Source organism: Pieris napi, chromosome 5 (genome assembly GCF_905475465.1).
Source record: "Pieris napi chromosome 5, ilPieNapi1.2, whole genome shotgun sequence".
NCBI classification, from domain to species: Eukaryota; Metazoa; Arthropoda; class Insecta; order Lepidoptera; family Pieridae; genus Pieris; species Pieris napi.
In genome coordinates this window covers 11,918,806-11,939,747 of record NC_062238.1, presented here as the reverse complement: position 1 = coordinate 11,939,747, position 20,942 = coordinate 11,918,806, and the positions used below count along the sequence as shown (strand labels likewise).

General features: G+C 33.1%; 1 protein-coding gene across 3 annotated transcripts in view; it reads left to right on the top strand.

Moving 5' to 3' along the window:
* Positions 1-20,942, top strand: part of LOC125049855 — a 356,920-nt gene that overhangs the window by 114,004 nt on the left and 221,974 nt on the right. For all 3 annotated transcript variants that reach the window (XM_047649336.1, XM_047649335.1, XM_047649337.1), the window contains exon 2: positions 4,391-4,808. In XM_047649336.1, coding sequence (XP_047505292.1) covers positions 4,391-4,808 — 418 coding nt within the window. The remainder of the gene's footprint in view (positions 1-4,390; positions 4,809-20,942) is intronic.

The following is a 20,942-nucleotide window of genomic DNA, read 5'->3' as shown; positions in this document are numbered from 1 at the left end:
GCCTGACTAAACAATTGTTCTCAGAACACACAAATAGCGAGCCAAGTTCGCAACTGAATCACTGAATGTTAGTGCAGAATACTTGGGCGAGAACAAAAGTCAATCAAATTTAAGGACCGCTTAAATGTGTTGTTTGTGGTGCGAATTAGCAACTGTTTACAAGTGGCCTTTGTGGGAATAGACTTTCTTAAAGGCGAACCTATCATCGCTACAACGGAATAGTTACATAATATGAAAGAATATATGACTTGAGTCTGAATATTACTAAGTTAAATAACGCGTAATTATTAGATACAAAATTCACGTCAAAGCTTGGCAGTCTTTATCAGTATGGAGTACCACATCATCTGCTTTTGATATTATGAGAGTTATGGATATATTGGAGTTGCAAGGGTTAACCATAAGAAAGACGGGACGACGAGAAAGAGTAGTTGGCGAAAATTTAAAAAGGAGGGGAAAGTTGGAAGATGACTTCTCTCAAATGTAGGGTATTCTTTATTATGTAAACTAGATGCTTTATAACTTCTCTATTATAGTAAATATCGATCCCATTTGATATTAATTTTTCGTTCGGTGTATGACAAATTTATGTACAATTATTTCGGTTGTACACAATATGTTTCGGCTTTGGTTCGGCTGGTATTCTTTCTTTGTAATATTTTGTAAGTACATAAAGCCTATCGCTTGCAATGGATTTTTTATAATATATTAATTAAATATAGGTACACAATGCAGTTAAAATTACTGTAAGCTCCTTATAAATATTAGATTAAATAATAGAATTACTTTTTATTCAAAATTTATTGTAGATATAGATTACGTATATAGTGATTCTCTTTAAATCTTTTAATAACTTAAGTATACAGCTTTTGATTCTGTTTATAAAATTATTTAACAAAATTTTCCTTATCACAATAATTACATGAACAGAACATGCTTTTAGGTTCTTCCTACAGAATGTTTATATCCAAGTTAATTAACTTTTACCTTAGTTCAACTATTTTTTATACTGGTTAAAGATAAAAAATAACAAAGGTTTCAAGAATTTTACGAAAAATAATTATCATTTGTCAGTATCATTAGACGCAAGAGTATTCCTTAGGTTTCTTCTGCTAATAACACGCAAACTTTTCCAGCCCAGTTACAAATACCACAAAACATGTTTAATTCCGGCAAACCTAAACGGAAGTTCATTAAAACAGTTCTGCGTGAAGAATGCTATTTACCACATTACACCAGTTTCTTGAATTAAACACATTATAACGGCTATTTAATTAATTTAAATGAAGTTAATTGACTTGTGAACAGGTTACTTATTTAAACTTTCTTATTTGGTTGTTGGAATTATTGTTTTGACATGAAGGTATTGCTATTACAAAAAAATAGCTTTTTTTATTTACCCGCATTGACTTAAATTTCTACTTTCTTTAACGATACATAAACAGATATGAGACCCTTCCATGGTAGTTTGACGGTAATTAAGTTATATAGTAGATGTTCCATATCTCCAATACATAAAATATCGCTAATATCACAGACAGTTTAAAAATGTAATAATATGCGCATCATCTGTAGATTGGCGCCTAAATTAAGAGATTCCAAATTCAAAACATTTTTTTATGTAATAATAACTGTAGTTGTGGCCTGGCGGTCTTATGCAATCTTGATTAGTCTATTACTCTGTGCTCATTTATCTCTTTCTATCAAGTTACGTTTACACTTTTATAGAAAAAGACGGAACACCGACAGGCGACATAGCGGATTCGACAATCAAGGTTTTTCAACTTCATTTAAAACATTTCAGTGTCGTTTTAATCCTTTTATCTGTCATTTGTGTTGATGTTTTAGTGTGAACTTGCCTAAAACGTTAAATCGTAGTGAAAGTTAGACATTTAACATTTGTTTTCAATCAAGTGACAAATTAACTCTAAAAATGAAAGTGCTATTTCGCTTTCGCATTTTATTAGATTCGTAAATTTGTGTTAATACAGGGTTAAGGTCGTACATTCGAAACCTATTCAACGATAATTTATATACGTATTATCACTCGCTTGTGTGGTAACGGAAAGAAAATAATTATTAATATATTTTTTTTAAAATACTAATGCCTCATAAGAAACCAATAAAGTTTGAGGTTGTAGCTCCACTGGTCTAATTAACTCAGTATTATATACTACGTATTTTAGCATGACTCTGAGATTCCAAAAACTAACACAGACACAGCGCACGGTTTTAGTATCTTTTAGCTACTCTCAAATACGCACACACGCTCATTCACATACTCATAGATTCACGCATACTTAAGATCTTATACGATTTGTCTTTGATTAGATGTAACACTGATTACTTTTTCTTTAAAAAAATATTTTAAACGTGCACCATGTATCACGGAATAATTGTAATTCAATTACCCACAGGGGCTCCTTATAGTGGAGACTAGCGATATATGAATTTTGTCACAACCATATTTCTGTCACGAATGAAGTTTTTATTATTTATATGAAATAGAGCTCCAAAATGTGCCACGTTCATATATTTAGTACACACGTCAAAAAGTGTCGTGAAGTGACGAAAATACTGCCGCAGATAACTCATTACACCTGCACATAAAAATATACCTTATTCGCTTGTAATACAGTTTATATTTCTGTAAAGCGTCTGTAGCTTTGAGTGCCAAAGACGCTTCCTTCCCGTACATTCTCGGGACGTATTTAGAAGCGATAAAAATAGTACTGGAAGTTGAAATTTTGGTCTAAAACTATTCGCAAACATATGTTATACATACAAAACAAGATCATTGTATCTACATAATAAAACATAATATATCTTGTATAATTTTTTTTAAAAGGCCGACAACACACTCGCGAGCTCTTTGGCATTGAGATTGTCATTAGATGGCGGTATCACTAAACATCAGGTTAGCCTCCTACCCGTTTTCCCCTGTTCTAAAAAAAACAATATTTATATATTTTAATAAAGTATTTTTTTTACTATTATATTATACTAGTGGACCCGACAGACGTTGTCCTGCATGATATTTTAAGCGATTAGTAAAGCAAAGTATGAAAGTACCGACTGCAGCGCCATCTGGCGGGCTGATTTGTGAATCTAAACCATTCCCAGATGCCCTTGAACACACACAAAAAATTTCATCAAAATCGGTCCAGTCGTTTGAGAGAAGTTCAGTGACATACACACTCACAGAAGAATTATATACCTATATAAAGATATGACAATTATTAATAATTAAGTAATATTTATTAGAACCCATTTGAAGTACTTAAAACGGACTTTTCATTATCTTTTTGCAAATGTACTTAGCGGAGCACAGTATCAAAGGGATAATTTTAGCCCGAGTGGCGCTTTAAAGGCTAACGAGTTAAATTATGTCATACCTCAACAAAGTAATCCAGGTTTATACATGAATGGATTTGAAAAGTTTTGTGAATTTATTATGGTAAAGATTATATATTATCTCTTTTAATCATCATTCCTGCTTCCTTTAGTTAAAAAAATATACAATATATAATCTTAATACAAACTAGGTTATTATCAAACACACAGAATTTATATTAATTTTAACTCATAGTTGCGGTCTGTTTACCCAAGCGAAATCCCTTGATAGTAGTTTAAATAATAAGGAATATTATAACTAACAAATTATATGTTGAAATTTTAATTTTGTCAAAAAACGGGCATCCGAGAGTTTCTTTCTCGCCGCCTCATTATGGAAGTGTTCAAGATTTAACCGGAGCTAAGCTAACGATTTGATTAAAACCGCGTGGTTTAGAAGGCTGCCCAAGGAAAGTGCGCCACTGTGACGTCGCAGCCGTATACCGGGCGAACGTTCGCAGCGCACGTTACAAGAAGCGTAGCCTGACAACGAGCGCGTGACATCACGATCTGAAGATCTACCAACATGAGCTAGTGACCTCTGGACAGGCAGTGGCATCACACTAAAGAATACACTTCCAATGGAGGATACGATTCCGAATGTATATATACTTAACCGCTGAGAAAACTTCGTTAGCGCGTTTCAGAAATTTTAGTTTCATACTAAATGGAAATGTACTTTACAGTTATTTTATTTTTTATATCTTATTTTTTATTTTTGTTATACTTGTTTTTCATATTTTTGACAATAAAAAAAATTAAAAAATAAATTTATATAAACAAATAATTGTGAAAGCGCCATCTAGTTTGCGATGAAGTAATACGGCGCTGTACTAAGTAAAATTACGAAGTGCGATATTTTAACTAATGGTTTTTAGTTTTTGATTTTGTTTGGAGTTTTATTTTACTATCGAAAATTTATTAAATGTTTAATATTAAAATTCTTATTTTATTTATTAAAATTCTAGCCAGTAATTTGGGTATTATTTTGTTTCAGGTCTTCGAATAATGAAAGAAGTGAAAGCCCCGAGCCAGATGATAATGTGTCACCAGAGCCCCCTGATCGACTACCGGGAAAGGTCCGCCAAGTGCATCCCGAGCAAAAAACGCAAATTCTAGCCTATGACTCCACGTACAGAAAGAGAAATAAACCAAAATCACTGCCATTAGAAGATAATCAAATGTATAATCATTTAGCGAATTCTAACGTGGCTATGTCTCCCGTATACCCGTTGACTCCAAATATTTGTGTGGAAGGTGGAAAAATAGAATTCATAAAGTCGCCCCCTAGCGGCAGAAGTAGTTTGGCTCTGGGTTCCCCTCCGCAAACGCCTCTAGCGACGCGGCGCGGCTCTAAAGATAAACGTGACTTCCGCGCAGGCAGCGACGAACCGGAGAAGTTCGACGGTGATAAGGTAGGTGGCGCTGTAAACAATACTTATAAATTTACGTCTATTTGTTTGACCGTAAAATCCTTACAAATATTGCCAAAGTGCAGTTAATATATTAAATTCAAATTCAAAAAATCATTTATTCACGTAGGTAACACAATGTACACTTGTGATTCGTCATTAAAGAAATAAATATTAATGCTTCTAATTTTACATTTACTGCCAGTTCTCAAATCAAGGGCGTAGAACGGAAGAGAAGAACTGGCAATAAACTCTCCGCCACTCTTTTTAATCAACCTTATTAATCAACCTCGCCAGCGACCAATATGAAATTCATCTTCCGAGTACGATTTTATTCTTGTCTATTTTATCTGTAAAGATACTATATAGAAAAGAGGGTCAGGTAATTGCTTGTATGCGTCTAATGCGCATTTAGTCTCACCTAAATTGTTTTCCTAAGCCATCTTTATCTATACCCGGAAGTTAAGATTCTGAAATAAGTTTCTGAGAGATTTGTTGTATTTTGGATTTCGGATTCAATTAAATAATGCAAGCTTTGGCTTAAGATACAAACGTTATCCAGTGAGATAAATATAGAGACATAACAGGTTAATTTTGTACGGATCATATCACAAATAGAAATTGTATCTAGTGTAGGAGTATTATGTACTGATGGATGCTTTTACTGATACATGTTCGTAAACAAATAATTAAATATAAATATATAATAAAATAAAATTCATAATTTTACTATATCATATTTCTTTTGTCTACTGGAAAAATAAATAATTGTAGTTTAACGTAAGGAATTAAACTAATAGAAATAACTTTTAGTTAAATATTTCAGTTTTACATGAACGTTTTATCTGCAGTTTTGTGTCACATTTAATTCTGTATGCACCAACCCATTTGCATTCATCTCTAGTTTTGGAAATTTGCATAAATGTTAATGTTACAGTAACTAATTTAAATCCTAAAAATGTTCACGTAAGCTGATTAAACGATTCTGATCTATTTTGCTATATTATATATTTAATAGGAATAAAACTATACTTACTGGTGACAAATCTATCGTGACAAGACAACTCAATTAGACATGGGACATTTTTGAGTCCATATAAATCTTTATCATACTCAATTTCGGGACTTAGATGTACTGGTTTCCTTTCGATGTTTTTTCCTTGAAGCTTAATATAATAAAAATATTGATGTTTCGACGCGATTCGAATACACGATTGGGTAAAAATCTCTTGCTATTTTGCTATCACACCAGACAAATTTCCGTAAGTAATAAATTCGTCTTAAGAAACAAAAATCTAGTCTATTAGTCCGGTCAAGTTAGACATAAAAATAGTGGTCTAATAACAAAAATTCTCAGGAATGGTAACTCTTAGGAAAAAAATTGTACATTTGTAGAGAATTTTAAGATCTTCAACATTGGCTTAAGCTTTTGATAAAACTTACCGTTTATGAGAAAAATTCAAAAACCTCAAATTTTGACCTTTGACCCCGTATAACTTTTGCAGCACATATGATCGATGGGGATTTTTAAAACTGTATTTGTAAAGCCAGCCATATATATAGCAGGTATAACCCAGCTCTCCACCAATTTTTGGCTTTCCGGGAATTTTTGTTATTTCAAATGTCCATATTGACCGGTATATATTTATCGAAAAAGTATATAATGGGTATGTTTCTTAAGTGTTTACTAATAACCAGCTAAAGCAAATTTGATAAATTTTAAACAAATATTCGTAAGATTACAAAGGAGGTATTTATGAAGAAGACTATTGACAGGCAGTATATGATGTTTTGAGATAATTTTAATCCCAGTATTACAATGATAACGAAAGTAAAGAAAGGATAATATAAGTGATTAAGAAAGTTATATATAGATAATCTAGATGATTTATTAAAACATATTCTATTTGAGGAAAACTTATAAATAAATCAAACATGAATCAGTAGCGCTACAAAATTTTTAGGTGTGGGCCTCAGAATTGTGTATCTGTTTCATGATTATTTGTCAATCTAATAGGCAAGTAGGTTAGATGTTTTCCTTCACCGTTCGAGCGAATGTTAATGCGCACATAGAAAGAAATTAAATTGGTGCACAGCCAGGACCTACGACCTCAGGGTTGAGAACCCTGAAGCCACTCATAGAGGAAAACTCACAGATAATCTTATATTTCGAAATATGTTTGTAATGAATAAACTCAAGCTTTTTGGGCCGATTTCGAAAAATCTTTTACCGTTAGAATGCTAGATCCTTGAACTATATTTAACTTAAAATACATTTTTTTACATGTCTCTTTACTAAGACATCATGGAAAATTACGATTTAGCCTAACTTAAGACTAATAAGTAATTTACGTCTAACCTAATTTACTAATAAGGATATTTAATATAAGAAATTGCTTACAGTCTCTAAGCGAAAGACACTCTGTTTTTGTGTTCTATTTTTTCACTCACTAGTTTAAATGGTGTTGTCCTTTTCAGTCTTCTCACTAGGCCCGTGGTGTCAAGCCTCGACATTCACGTGATGGTGGAGCCTATGTTCGTGGGCTCCTTCTCTTTAATTATTCAGTCCAGTCTCTTTAATTATTATGGCGACGATTTCTACGTTGAGGTCCCGATGGAAGTCGTTATTGCGAATGTACTAGGGAGCATTCACTATTCCCCTTTACACTTTGTTTTGGAGTTTAAAATATATAGGACACTAAATGTCCGACCGCGCGAAGTCTTTAATGAAATAACTTATTTTCCCGTTGTCTAAGTACGTGAGATTATTTAAACGCTCATGAACGTTGATTGAAAATTAATGAAGATATCGTAAGGATGCGTCCACATATAAAAATATACTATTTCTAATATATTAAAGTCTATCACCGAGTTATGTTCGGTGGCGAAATAAATGAAACTCTTTGTTTGAAGCTGGGGTTTTTTTTTGGACGAAAGAGAGTTTTGGCGAGCGTAGTACGTCCTCAAGGTTATACAGCAAATCAATACCAAAGTCATAGTTTTCTATTCCAACAGTCGAGAATTATAGCAATAAATGAGTTATTATAAGTATGCATACCATAACAGTACAGAATATATTTTTGGCTACTAGACATTTTTAATTAGTTTTTTGTTTAACTTTTATTTAAATATAAACCACTAGCTACCCACGCGAACCTCGTTCCGCCTTATATTTTACTTAGCTAACCTTTTTAGTAGCTACATACGGTATACTTTGCTATGCTACTGTTTTTAGGTTTATCCGTGCAATTTTCCAGTTTTTTCTACATAAAACCCTTTCTCAGGTTAGACGTCTTAGAAATTATTTCTCAATATTTTCATATGAAATAAATATTAAATTGTATACATAATATATTACAAATATTAACTAAGTACAATTTATTTTGTTGATCTGTGCGATAATTTTATTTATATGCGTAGTTTTTTCAACAGATGGCACTACATGCTATTTGCATTCGTAAAATTAATTAATTAATTTATTGTTGTGTGTTATTCAATAACTTATCCGATAGATAACTAACATCGGTCCAGCCGATCTTGAGTTATGTGGTGTAACTAACACGAGTTTGTTTTATATATTTAAATAAGTACATGAAATATATAAGTTTAGCTGTCAATGTGAGGCACGCCTAAGAATTTATTAGCGAACACACTCAAAAGAGTTTCTATTGCCTCATCTTGAGTCACGGATCTGTGTCATTGTCAGTGTGCTGTCAGTTGTGAGTGCGCGGTATTTTAAAAAACATTTTGGCTATGAAAATTTGTGAAAATGAACCCAGCATCGTATTTGGTGTGGAAAATTGAAGAGAATTGTTATACAATTTGGTTCGTGATTTTCGTTATGTTTGTGGCGATGATGGTGTTTGAGAAAAAGGATAGTGAACATTGTGGAAATTCGAAACGAAGCGAGTGTAATATCAGTACGAGGTCGTTTCACGTGAACCCTAGTTTTGTCAGCGTTGGTTCTTGAATAAATTATATTGTAAAGTGCGTAGTTTTATTTTGTTTAAAGTTTTCTGTTGAAACTAGAAAAAGACCTTTCATCGCATCATTAAGATTATCTAATACTATATAAAATTCTCGTGTCACAATGTTCGTTCCCATACTCCTCCGAAACGGCTCGACCGATGCGGTTTTTTTATGCATATTCAGTAAGTCTAAGAATCGGACAACATCTATTTTTCATCCTCCAAATGTTAAAGGTGCTCCCCTAAACTTTAATTTTTTACACATAACTTTTTGTTTTTATTTTTTTATGATACAGCATACATAAATACTTACAACCCTTAATTTTCACCCCTCTACGATCAACCCCTATTTTTTATTATAGTAGATAGTTATTTTTATTGAACTAAAAAAATGTTTCCTAGAAATAATATCCATGGCAAAACGACGTTTGCCGTGTCAGCTGGTATATATATACAAAGACCTACCTATTCCATATATATATTTTTTTATAACAGGGAGCGAACGGACATACTCATCTGATTTTAAGTGGTATCACCACCACATTGCCAGAAGCCTCGCCTTTTAAGAATTGGTACGCTCATTTCTTTTCCATTTTCTTTAATTCAACATAAAGTATGATTATACTATAATAACACGTAATATATAACTATATTCAATTACGGGTAATAAAGGCCCATACTTTGTATATGTTATTGGTAAGAGCAAATCAGTTCGCATTTTTAAAGCGTATTTATAAGTGATTTGGATTTTAGTTTAGGAAATCGAGTTAATGGTTCATTAAATTCTTGACCTTCAACTAATAGGCATAGGAATTTGTGCTGCCTACAGTGTTGGCAATGAATTTAAATATCATCACCATATTACATAGTTATATATTATGTAATACATACAATTTACATACAGTATATGTTAAGTTGTAAACTAATCCTAAATAATACAAAGTAGTTATAGTAAGTATATTATTATTTCCGAACCAATTCGATTTAGGGCCTTCAAGAAAAAAGCGTATTTTAAAAGGCCGACAACGTACTCGTGAGCCGTTTGGCATTGAGAATGTCCGTGGGCACTTAACATCAGGTGAGCCTCCTGCCCGTTGTTCTAAAAATAAAAAATGTGTGCGTGTACTAGGTGTACACACGTAAGAAGTGAAACTTCTTTATGACCTTATTTTTCGAAAAATGATCTACTATATGCAACTTTACAGAAATTGGTTAAATAAAGTTAAATTAGATAAAGTTTAACAAAAGGCTTTTATTATCATAGACATGAATACAAATACAATTATTTCATTTTAACTTATTACTGTACTACTATGTAGTACTAACATTATTACAGAATTTCATTAATTGTAATAGAATTATTAGTATTACTATCATTGTTATCGTTATTATATATTTTTGTTACTAATGGCTTCGAATCTCTTCGGATCAACCGTGGTAGGGACAAGAAAAAGATGGCGCGTAACCGAAAAATGTGACAAATGTGTGTAATTTTTTTTCCAACGCCGATAAAGAAGTTTGACTTCAAAAAGCAACATGGCGCGTAACCTGCTACAAAATTTCTCCCATACGTCGATAAAGAAGTTTCACTTCAAAAGATGGCGCGTAACGAAAAAATGTTACACTACATTTTTTTCCAACCCCGATAAAGAAGTTTCACTTCAAAAATATATTCTATTCTTTTTCATTTGATTATCCACTAAAATTTGGCTTATTCAGAAAAATCAAGCATTAGATTCAGAAGTATGTACCTAAATTGTCTCTTTGCCTTGTTACAGCATTTAAAACCGCCTTGCATATTCAATACTATAAATAAATGTATTTATTAATATGACAAATGATAATTTTATAACGCAATACGTACGAAACGCAATTCTTATGTCATACATTGCCAAATTATTCATTTAGGAAGTATTGTTGGCATCACAACGTCCGAGTTACTTCAATGCGGCAAGTGTTGGCATGAGGCCACCCTGACGCTGTCTTTTCATGTCTTCTTTGAAAATGTATGGTTAACTAGCAGACCGGCCAAGCGTTGCTGTGGTTAAGGTTCCACCATGCTTTTTTGGTGGTTATGCTATTAAATTGTAGCTTATGTGAAACGTTGGTACTTTCAACACAGCGCCATCTGTTAGAATTGTATCACATAATAAACAAATATTTGCAATAAAATAATATTGCGGGTATAAATTGAGATGTTTGCTATCCTATCTTTTAAGTTGGATTAAACTACACACGGTATGTAAATTTGATTGATATTGGTTCGGTAGTTTAGGAGTCCATAGCGGACAAACAACGTGACACGTAATTTATATATATTAAGATATTACTATAGCACAGGACGGGGAACGGTGCAAGCTCTCGTTTTGAAGGCATGGGTCACAGGGGCAGAGCTGCGGAGCGGTGACAATTGTGTGAATAATACCACTGGGCCCGGCAATTATTGTAAGCTATAACGCATAGGTTGTATGTCATATCCACACACGACAACCATTTTCTTTACATTATTATTTAATTTTGAACTGAAGCTGCAGTTGGCATACTTAAGACCAGTGTTTCCCAATCTTTTTTGTGCCACGCCCCACTTTTGCCTATCTAAAATTCTTATGCCCCCCATACATAATTTATATAATAAAAAATTGAATTCTTCATTTAAGAAATTTAAATGACAGGTTTTACGAAGAAATCACTAGTAAATTGCTAACGAAACAATAAACGTAATGAAAAACTAATTAAAATTCCAATAATTTTAATAAAGACTTATCTATATTAATTCGATACTTGCTGCACAGAGATTGTATATTAGGTTCCAATTTGTTTAGCTTCAGTCTCAAGTCTCCACGTTGTGTTATATTCAGCTGATTTTGATTGCCCCACTTAACAACCAAATTGCCCCACTTAACAACCAAATTGCCCCACTGTGGGGCGTAGGCGCCACGTTGGGAAACACTGGTCTAGACCAATGGGGCAGTTAAGAACTATAACTTCTGTTTCATTAAGTTAATTAAACTGTGCTTCATGTTTAGTGTAAATTTTCATAATCGTTCAAAACGTGAGAAACGGAAATGTAGGTAGACTGCATACTAGTTCCGCGTTAAAGGAAACGCGTTGTAGGAGTATTCTCAAAAGTCAAAATCATTTATTTATATATAGGTAACACAATGTACACTTATGAACGTCAAAAAAGAAATATATATTAAATGCTTCTAATTTTACATTAACTGCCAGTTCTCGGAAGGGCGAATCAAGGGCGTAGAACGGAAGAGAAGAACTGGAAATAAACTCTCCGCCACTCTTTTTAATCGCCAGGTTTTTTTTTACACAACGTTCGTAAGGAGCTGCAACCATTACACCATGTTCCACATGACATCTTAAGTAATAAATAATAATAAAAAAAATTAAAAACAAAGATTTGTCCTCTATCAGACTACCACAAGTCAAGCCGTTCTTGAGGTATAAGTGTCAACAAACCGGTGTACTAAAATTTGTGTAATCGGTAAAAAAACTTCTCAATTTTAGATATTGGTTATCTTAAAAAACTTTTTTACGAATTCTGTTAACATAGTTTAGCACCTTTTGCACTCTATAGTATTTTATTTAGTTTTCCTTAATAGAGTTACCTTATGTTTGTTTTAGTGTTTTGTACTCTTAATTGATAGAATTAATAATAAAATCATAAGAAACCAGACGAAAATTGAAGACGTCACAACGAGGATATGAAGATTGAAATGGAAATGAGCTGGTCATGTAATAAGAGGTATAGAAATGTGGAACAATAAGATCATATATTGGTACCCAAGAAATAAGAAGAGAAAACGTGGTAGACAGTTTTGAAGGTGGGAAGACGAAATAAAAACCGTAGCTGGGAAAACATGAACAAGGAAAGCTCAGAACAGAGCAGAGTGGAAAGAAATGGAGGAGGCCAAAGTTGGAGAAACAGATGCGTTTAAGTTTAAAATTATGTAAAAAATTCTGTCTGAATTAAGGCTTATATTATTACTTTTAATTCAAAGTTAAATAATTAATGAAAAACGATATTTGGTATATAAAGATTCATTGTGACAATATTGAGTTAAATTGTTCAAATTTGCCACATTCGTCCCCTAAGCAATTATTCATACAATCGATATTGTAATCCACTGGCCTCAGAGTATGGGCATCTATTAAATGACAGTTATCTGTATGATTGATTGCATATGCAAAAATTGCGATTGTGTTTTTGTGAAATGGTATCGGTTTTAGCTTTCAATGAATTTTAATTAATTTTTTATTGGTTACGTATGCTTGTTTGTTATTGCGACATCCACGAAACAAAAAAAAAGCACTGAAGTAAGGACGTGTATAATAATAGTCTTATTATTATTACACTTAAACACTTTTAGGTATCCGTGTGCCCTTATTTGGCAAAGGCCTCCTCCAAATCCCATGATCTTCACTCCTCTGAGAGGAACGATATGTATTTCTTGCTAAATATAAAGATTATATTTTTGAAATAAATTAAAAATCCCTTAAAATTATGTAAATCTCAAAAATCACAGCCGGGGTTCGAACTCCGAACGCATGACAAGGGGCTTGTGTATGCGCTTCACTTTTTATATTATTTAATTCCTAACTAGTTATATAATTTCACGAAAATCCATGAAAATTGTGTAACATCGTACGCTCTATGCACGTGACGGCTAACGCCATCTGTTGGGAAACTAATTAATTCACTTGCGCTCATCATCCTGGCGATGGGCCAACGTTGACAAACTTAGGTAGTTATAATATAAAAAAAGGAATATTTAAACATAGTATTTATCATTCGCAAATCCGTTTCAAAGATGGTTACTACAAAAATACGATATTTTATCCTTCTGATAAGAGCGTACCAATTGTTAAAAGGCCGGCAACGCACTCGCAAGCCTTCTGGCATTGATATTGGCCATGTATCACTTAACATCAAGTGACAATTATTATGCCCTTTTCTCTCGTAAAAACTACAATTGCATAAATCCATATACGTTTGATTTATTTAATATAAGGGTCGGCCAACAGATTTGCACCTTACCTTACACATTTAAACATACTTTACACTATTGATATACTTTTAATAGCATTATATCAACTACAAATTGGGACTTATATTTAAAGTTTCTGTTTAAAAACGGTTTACTATAATAAAAAATAGGGGTTAGTCGTAGAAGGGTGAAAGTTATGGGTTGTGTGTATTTTTGTATGCTGTATCAAAAAAAAAACTTATCACTTATGGGTTTGAAAGAAATATAGAAGCTTACTGAATATGCATAAAAAATTATACAAAATATTCTCATAAATGTATTGACTTGCCAGAGTCAAAATATGTAATTCCTTAAATTTGCTTCGGACCGACTCCCGTGGGGACAACCCACAGATCGCTCTTATAGCCCGCTTTTGCACTACAAATATCGATTTAATGTCAGCTGCATTACCCCACAAAATAACACCATATGACATAATACTATGAAAATAGCTGAAACAAACTAGTCATACATTTCAAAGTGGCAGGTATAAGGAGATCTGGCCGCAGACGCACGTCTTGGTTTAAGAATCCTCATAATAGGTTGAATCAAATCACCAAGTCATTGTTCAGAAGCGCGACATCCAAAATTAAAATAGCCAGTGCACTATAAAAAGAATTACTGTTAAATATTCTTGTCTGTTATTACGTATCATGTTAAAAACACATTGTAGTGTAAAGAACCTTTGATTCCAATGATACGAAGTTTATCCCTAGGCCCAATTTGGAAAATGGAAAAGCGAAATCTGCAAATGGATACAAACTCTTTTGAAGTCCTTGATAATGCGTATTATGGTACGGCATTAAAAGATTACTTTTCAGATCAAAGGCTCATTTGCATTTTAGTCCATTTTTTAGTCAAGGCATGTGAGCAGTCAAGTCTATATATATAACTCTATAAAATATTAATCTCTTAAAAAATACACTATTCACATAGACAGTCATAGTAACAATACAACTATACTGTTTCGTGGCGCAGTTGTTATATAATTTTAAATAAATACTATAATGTATACTATACTAATCCCATGTCTTCAAAATATATATTACAAAATCATATTAATCGGTCATATTAAACGTCTTTGCACAAGATTTTTATATACAAAATATTTTTCTGCGGTTACCATCGTAAATTTAGTCGAAGTCTGATATTGTATTTTATATTAGCATTCCGAATAGTACTTAATATCTAATAATTATATAATATAGGGACGTTAAGGACGTATTTCCGAACCAATTCGACTTAGGGTCCTTCAAGTAAAAGCGTACAAATTCTTAAAATGGCGGCAACGCACTTGCGCGCCTTCAGGCATGAGCGGCGGTATCACTTAACATCAGGTGAGTCCGTTTGGCACCTATTATCAAGCGGAAACCGGCTAGCTTTAGACCCAAAAAGTCGACGGCATGTGTAAGGCACAAGAGGCTGATCACCTACTTGCCTATTAGATTCAAACGATCATAAAACAGGTACAGAAATCTGAGGCCCAGACCTAAAAGTGTTACCTAGTGCCACTGATTTATTTTATGAACTTTAAATATTTGTGGAAGTTTAGGGAAGGTTTAAACGGTGGGAAACATACATATTTGTTGTCATATGTAATTTACAGAAATTTGTGTTTGGCTGTAGTATAAGTTCCGATCCTTTGGTCTGTTTTAAAAATTTTAACGGAAATATATGTGATACGAAAACATAAAATACGTGTTCTCTATGTTATCGAGTACTTAATAGAACCAAACTTATTTACATATTACGTTTCCAATGGTCTTGCAGACCGAGATTGTAAAGCACTCGAAATCGCACAATAAAGAAACTTAAAATGCGCAAAAGCATGGCTATTTATTACGCCCGTACAGTGGATTAGAATATGCGGAATACTTTATCTAGGCTTTATAGCGTAGAGTAATAAAATATCATAGTTTAATGTGTACTTGTGTGGGAAAGATACACAACATTATTTGTCATCTTTACATACATTATGCCGTTTCCGTTTGAGATTTAAGATAATAAATATATAATATGCCTTTGCTTGTCTTTGTTGAAAAACCGCTTGGAGTTATATTTAAAATTTATTAACTATCAGTAACCTCCCAGTAGAGGAATGACGGGAAGTGGAAGAGACCTTTGCCAAAAAAGGGCACACATACACATACCTAAAAGAAGATTGAAATAGAAACGTGTTTAAATGTAAAAGTATCTGAATTAAAAGGCTATTATTATTATTATTATTACTAACCGCCCAGTGAAATACCTTGATGATTTTATAGACAAGAGAGATATCTGTACCATAGCTTTATGAACCCTGGAACCTCCTCTTCCACCATGGGAATAACCGATCTACTACTAGCCATTGAAATATTTATTTTTTTAAAGTGTAAGTGTGTAGTCAAATATTTATTTTTTCGCTAAAATTTGCTTTACAAATTTTTTACGTATTTCATATAAAAAAACTATGAAGGGATGTTTATTTAATTATAATATGTATAATATTTTGATGTTAAGTGATAACGCCTATGTCAAGTATTTACTTTCTACTTCTGGCTATGTTGCCAGAAGGCTCACAAGCGTTGCCGGCTTTTTGCGACTTGGTACCCTCTTTAAAACATAATTTACATCAACTAAGACATATTTTCACTCCCAAAGCTCAAATGACGAAGTTTACAATTCAATGTTTTATTAGATAAAATTCTTACGAACATGAAGCAATACGGTACTACTGCTCACTTAATGATAATAGAAACAAGTGGCTATTTGATCCCGTATCCAGTCGGCTGCGCACTGACCTCTCTATGAATACTCAACTGTTAGTACAATAAGACGCTCTGTGTATGTTGACAGAGTAATGAGATGATAACAGAGGCTCCTAGAATGAAATGCAAAGAATGTAGAAACTAAGCCATAGTAATTGTATAGGATATATTGTGAAGTTTCTTAAAGTTAAGAATATTATCTGTGTTGACTGAAATATCTTTTTTTTAATGTCTTCAGATCTTTTTATATATTTAGGGCTTCTCCAAACACTGTACATGATACATGAAAAATAACATTATAACATACAGATCTAAAATAAAGAAATGGAAATATAACAAGATTTTTTCGTCATGATCGTAGAACAATGTCGGATTTGAAAAAAAAATTCAAAATCTACTTTTTATCATATTTGGATACTACATTGACTAAATATTACGGCTACTTTTTAAATTAATCAGTCGTTCATGTGATTTTTCTAGAAAATTGTGTAATTTAATGTTATTATTTTATTTGGTTTTAAAACAAACCCTTTTTTTGCTTGTATGCCAATTTTCATAATAAAGAATATGAATTAAAATAGTTATGACAAAAACTAACATGATTATATTATTTTGAAATGGCTGCCCTGTAAAGTTTACTATTTGTAAGATCCGTCACTATTCTACAATTATGACGTTTTTTAACTATGTGGAACCAGCTGCCCACTGAAGTATTTCCGAACCAATTCGACTTAGCACCTTCAAGAAAGAAGCGTACCAATTCATAAATGGCCGGCAACGCACGAGCCTTCTGACAATGTGTCAATGGGCGGCGGTATCACTTGACATCATATGAGCCCGTTTGCCTCCTTAAAAAAACTTCTGTGCTTTATTACACTGCGCACAGTTGATTAGTCAGTTGATAATATTATTTAAATCAATCAGCCTCTATTATCCAACTACTCTGTACTCCATTCAAAGACTGCCATTCTCAGTTTTGATTTCAATAGCGACATTTCATACATTGTTAGACAAAAGTGCACAGTGTAGTGAAAATGGTTTAGTGTTTATCTTGTGACAATGTTTATTAGATCTAAATCTGGATATGACGATCGAGGAAATTATTTTAAGGTAATATAAATATTTCCATATTAAATAAAGTTCTCCACGTCTAACATTTTTGTACCTATTCGATAAACTCACTTACTTTAATTAACTCCACAAAGTGACCATTATTATGTAGAACTAGTAGTTTGTTTGTGCTGGTATGGACATTTATTTTTTAAAACATTTTGAATCTAATAAAGCCCTTTTTGCATAATTCGTAATAGTTAAAAACTATTGTTTACTACTATTTAGTAGAAAATTAAATGCTTTTTATATTTTATTTATGTTAATTTATAGCCTATGTTACTCCAGTTTTTAAATATACTGAAACATAAATGCAAACATATCCTTTTTAATATTATTATAGAAGAAATTGACATGTATATGTACAATGTACATGTCAATACTACAATACAATATGCAAGTGAACAAGGGTTGTTACCTTCTACTATATTACCTTACAATATATATTCCGTTTACACATGCACCTAACATCTACTGAGGTCATTTGTCAGTCGCAGGTGTGTGGTTGGCTTTAACAAATGTTCCTCCATCAACTCTGTCTGTACTGCATGATTTTTTGTTGACAACTTGCTTAGCTTAGTATTCTGGAAACACCACCTATATACTGAAGTCAACATTGTTAAAAGAATTGCTTTATTTATTTAGAAGTAATATTACAGCTACACACATTCATATTATAAAAGAAAACACTAAGACAATATACAAAACAAAACAGATTACATTGATAAACATAATATATGAAACAGAAATATAAGTTCATTTTTGTACATTTATTTATTTATTTATGCTTTATTACCTTATACACAAACATACACATAATAAAAAAAAAAAAAAACATGTTACAATATTAGATAAAAGAAAGAAAACTGAAATTAAACATTAAACCAACGGCAAATTAATAGTTTACCGTTCTTCATACTGATTTATCTATCACAAATTAAGTATTGCGACGTTTCTTTATAAAAAATTGCAATATATTTTTTGTCTATACATCGATCCCCGTGGAAGGGTTGCAATCATCAATCTTGCTGTGACACGCCCAATGGACAAATGAAAAGGGAAGGGACAAAAGAATAAAGCAGTTGAAAGGTTTTGAGATTAATATAAATGTATATCAGGTTGACCAGGAAGTTGTATACTTTATGTCAAAGTGTTAATGAAACAGTTTTCACTTTCATTTTAAGTCGGTCTCTTTCCATCGCAGCGTAACACAATTTGTCTGAAAGAGATGAAAGAGTACTTTGGTTATGAGAGCAATTACTTGGATTTATTGAAGATGCTTTGTATATCAGGTTGACCAGGAAGTTGTATACTTTATGTCAACGTGTTAATGAACAGTTTTCACTTTCATATTAAGTCTGTCTCTTTCCATCGCAGCGTAACACAATTTGACTGAAAGAGATGAAAGAGTACTTTGGTTATGAGAGCAATTACTCGGATTTATAGAAGATACTTTGTTTCATGTTCCTCACATCAACACTAACTATGCAACAAACTCAGTTATGTATCGCGCAGCCCGGGCAGACAACGACCAATATTTAAGCCTTGACTTGTTTAAGCTATCGCGGTACATGGTTAAAATGAGTATTAGAATATCCATAGCGAAAAATCACCTGCATCATTACACCACACTTTTACACCATCACATATTACAGCCAAATTAGGAATTTTTTTTTTATTATTATTAATTTAGTTAAATGTATTGAATTTGCCTTTCCCTTTAATTAACCTTTTTGTAGTTAAATTTTATGTATTCCATTTTTGGCTATGTTTTTAGTGTAATTGTTTGTTCAAATAAATAAACCTGAAATTTGATTAAACTATAATTGCTTTAGTTATTTGAATTAATATTCGGGCTATATGGAGAACGACAAAAATTGACGCAAGAATGTGTCTGCCCTAAGCCCAATTCTTTGTTACGCACCTTCTGACAGAAAACATCTCCATTTTCATCTAAACTGTATTTGTCTTCCATATATTTGTAGTAACGTGTACGGGTGCACAGAAACCTATTCTTTGGGTTATGACACTTTTTTTAAAGTGGGGAAAAACGGGCAGGAGGCTCACCCGATGTTAAGTGATACCCTCGCCCATGGACACTCTCAATGCCAGAGGGCTCGCGAGTGCGTTGCCGGCCTCATAAGAATTTATACACTCTTTTCTTGAAGGACCCTAAGTCGAATTGGTTCGGAAATACTTCAGTGGGCAGCTGGTTCCAGATAGTGGTGGTGCGCGGTAAAAACTCCCTTAACAAAATCGCCTTTTATTATAATATTTGAAATTTGAAATTTTAAGTTAACATTAATTATAAATTATGTTATTTAACATTTTTTTTTTTTTTTTTTTTTTTTCTGCGGTTATTTGCAATCAGCCCCAAGGCTATGAGCAAATTTTTTCTGTGGTGCTTGTCATGTGGAGTGACTTCCCATTGGAAGCATCTACTCATCTTCTGTCTAGAGCTACTGCCGGTCTTCTAGCTCTAGAATATGGTGACGTTTTAGTCGACTCACATACTGTCTAATGGTGAGTTGGCGAGCAAGTGTATTCGGGTGACAGCTTAGCCGCTCTTTGTACTTAGCTGCCAGTCTCCGGATTTCTTCTTTGATTGTTCTTATGTTGAGGTGCTCGTGAACTTCGTTGTTTGTAATGTACCAGGGTACTTTTGCAACTGCTCTTAGGATCTTGTTCTGTTGTCGCTGGAGTATGTTTATGTTGGTATCACTTGCGCTGCCCCATAGTTGGAGGCCATATGTCCAAATGGGCTTAAGGATGACTTTATATATAAGAAGTTTGTTATCTAGAGAAAGTTTTGAGTTTCTACCTAGCATCCAGTAAAGGCTGTTGTACTTTAGCTGTAGCTCCTGCTTTTTACATTTGATGTGGTGCCTCCACGTTAATCCACGATCAATGTGTAAGCCAAGATATCTTACATGGTCGCTGTGGGGCAGAATACATTGGTCCAACTTTACAGGTGGGCAGTCTCCTCTTCTAAGGGTGAAGGTCACGTGTACTGACTTCGCGGCACTAGCTTTTATTTTCCATTTTTGCAGCCATTCGTTAACTTTGTCAAGGCCTTTCTGCAAGTCCTCTGATGCAAGTCCTGGGTCTTTATTGCTTGCTAATATAGCGGTGTCGTCTGCAAATGTTGCTGTGGTTATTCCTGGCAATAGCGGCAGGTCAGCAGTGTACAACGTGTAGAGCATGGGCCCGAGAACAGATCCTTGTGGTACCCCGGCATCAATGTTTTGAAATTCCGAAGTGGCGTCACCTTCT